Genomic DNA, 2,500 nt, shown 5'->3' with positions numbered 1-2,500 from the left:
TTAAGATTAATGCAAAAAATAAATAACGATGAAGCAAAGTAAAACCAAATATATAGTGCGTGTGTTTTTATTAGCTAAACTAGCAAAATGACCATTCCTAAATACAACAATATCTGTTTCAACACACGATTTCACATCAAAAATCTCGCAAAATAAATATATATATATATATATATATATATATATATATATATATATATATTATATATATATATATATACATATATATATATACACATACATACATACACATACACATATGACTCAATGAGAGGTTATAATTTTTGAATGTAAGAAATACGCGTTAAAAATTAAAGAAATCGAAGACATTTATTTGGTAAACAAAGAATATTTCTTATAGAAAAGTAAAAAAAAAAGTTAAATTAGGAAAAAAATTGTTGTTCGCATATTATTTTTAGTCTTTGAAGTTTGAAATAGTTTCAATATATTTAAAAAATTTTTAATTCTTACCAAATTTTAAGTAAAGAATAAATGTTTCTCATATGTTTCGAACGTGACTCAATGGGAGGATTCAATTTAGAAGTAAGGAAATATATGTTTATTTTTTTTCAAAAATGTTGAGAGTTTCTTAAAAGTAAAAATTTCCCATCAAAAAGTTCTTTTAATTTAGATAGAGAATATTGTCCATTTAGTATTTTTGACCTATCAATCTTTCAATAGTTTCAATGTATTTTTATAATATTAAAGTTTTATCAAGTTTCATTACTTATCTCAATCTGCGTCCATGGTTTTGTTTTCTTTCATTGGTTATAATCAATCTGATTTTTTGTTATTGATTTTTCTCTTGAATGTTGTCTTCGTTGTTTTTTCTTTTGTTTTCCTTAATTATTTTGTTATTTCAAAACAATGACTGGTTTTCATTTCAAATTTCTCTGGCAGAAAAAGCATATTTTCCAGTTCTTCATGGTTATCGTACGTATATTTCCTTTCATTTCTTGTATAGAATGGTATTTTCAATAGTGGGTTATTTTCTTTAGCTCCATAGTCAAAATGGGCTGTGCAGATCACGTCTGTCGTCTTGACTATATCCGGGTCTGATCCTTGGTCTCTGCTGTTTATTATTGTTTGGATGGTACCCTTGATTGTGCCCTCGATATTGCTCTGCATTTTGCTCTCCGATGTGCCCAATATTTTACCCTTGATTGTGCCCTCGATATTGCTCTGCATTTTGCTCTCCGATGTGCTCAATATTTTAACATTGATTTTGCCCTCGATCTTTTTTATTATTCCCGATGTCTCCGAGATTGTACCATTGATTCTGCCCTGGATATTGCCCTGCATTTCGCTCTCCGAGGTGTACAAGATTTTAGCATTTATCTCTGCATTTTGCTCTTCGGTGATATCTCTCTGCATTTTGCTCTCCGGTGTGTCCAAGGTTTTATCATTGATAGTGACCTTCATCTTTTTCAGGACTGCAACGTCATCTCCTGTACCCTCAATTGGGTACAAGATATTTCCCTCCGTATCTCCGAGTTCGAATATGCCCGTTACTGTGCCCGTGAATGTGCCCTTGATTTTGTCTGTGACGGTCCCTTTGTATTTAAAAGACCGTTTGATTATATCCTTCAGGGCGTCTTTGAGATCTTGATTGCCCTTACTATTTAATATCTCCTCCAAAATACTATCTGTAAAATAAGTAAATTCCTCCATTTTTTTGACCCTTTCGAAAATTTTCAGTTTTTTATGTGCGGATTTCAAAACATCGCCAAGTAGTTTATTAAGCAGGAGAACAGTTTTGTGTTGGTAAGCCGTGTTATGTAGTCGATATCGTGAATAAAACATATCATAGAAATTTTTAAGCGTTTTGTCTCTGTAGCATATTTCACCACCTATTACTTTGGACATTTTCATCATTCTTTCGTGATCAAAGGATGTTCCAATGCCAAGAAAATGGGAATCTCTGGCCAGGTAATCCCATTTATCAACGTCGATGTTATAGTCTGCATTGTTGACGATTTGGTAAAAAAATTTTTTTTTGTCAGATTTTTCTGGTTTACCAGTAATGAGATCTTTTATGAAACCAATTTCACCAGGCTTAAGTTCTCCTTCAAAATGTTGGTTCATTTCAAAAAGATGCTCTAACATTTCACATGATACATCTTCATGTTCCCACTTTTTACCTCCATTTTCCTTGCGATACTCGTTGATAATTTCTTGAAAGGCATGAGAAAAAGGCGCATGTCCTAAATCATGACACAAACCAGCGATTTCAACACACAGTATATCTCGATCAGATATTTCCAGACCGGAATCTTGCTGCTTAAGATGGCGAATCATTTTCCCAGCTAGATGACATGTTCCCAGACAATGCTCAAATCTATTATGTGAAGCTGATGGATAAACGTAATAACACAAACCTAGTTGTTTGATATTACGTAATCTCTGAAATTGTACTGTATTAATAATTTTAACACAGAGTGGTGAAAATTGCATGGATCCATGAATAGCGTCCTGAAAAACCTGATCCGGACGTGTATCG

General features: G+C 32.5%; 1 protein-coding gene across 1 annotated transcript in view; it reads right to left on the bottom strand.

The window, feature by feature from the left end:
- Positions 1 to 513: 513 nt before the first annotated feature.
- The window catches only part of LOC115231345 (deoxynucleoside triphosphate triphosphohydrolase SAMHD1-like), a 20,584-nt gene continuing 18,597 nt past the window's right edge, over positions 514 to 2,500 (bottom strand). Inside the window, exon 2 of the mRNA XM_029801389.2 lies at positions 514 to 1,201. Within this exon, the coding sequence (XP_029657249.1) occupies positions 847 to 1,201 (355 nt within the window). The 3' untranslated portion in view covers positions 514 to 846. The remainder of the gene's footprint in view (positions 1,202 to 2,500) is intronic.

Source organism: Octopus sinensis, unplaced genomic scaffold (genome assembly GCF_006345805.1).
Source record: "Octopus sinensis unplaced genomic scaffold, ASM634580v1 Contig18274, whole genome shotgun sequence".
Lineage (NCBI taxonomy): Eukaryota > Metazoa > Mollusca > Cephalopoda > Octopoda > Octopodidae > Octopus > Octopus sinensis.
Note: the sequence above shows the minus strand (reverse complement) of the source record. Positions and strands in the feature narration are given on the sequence as shown.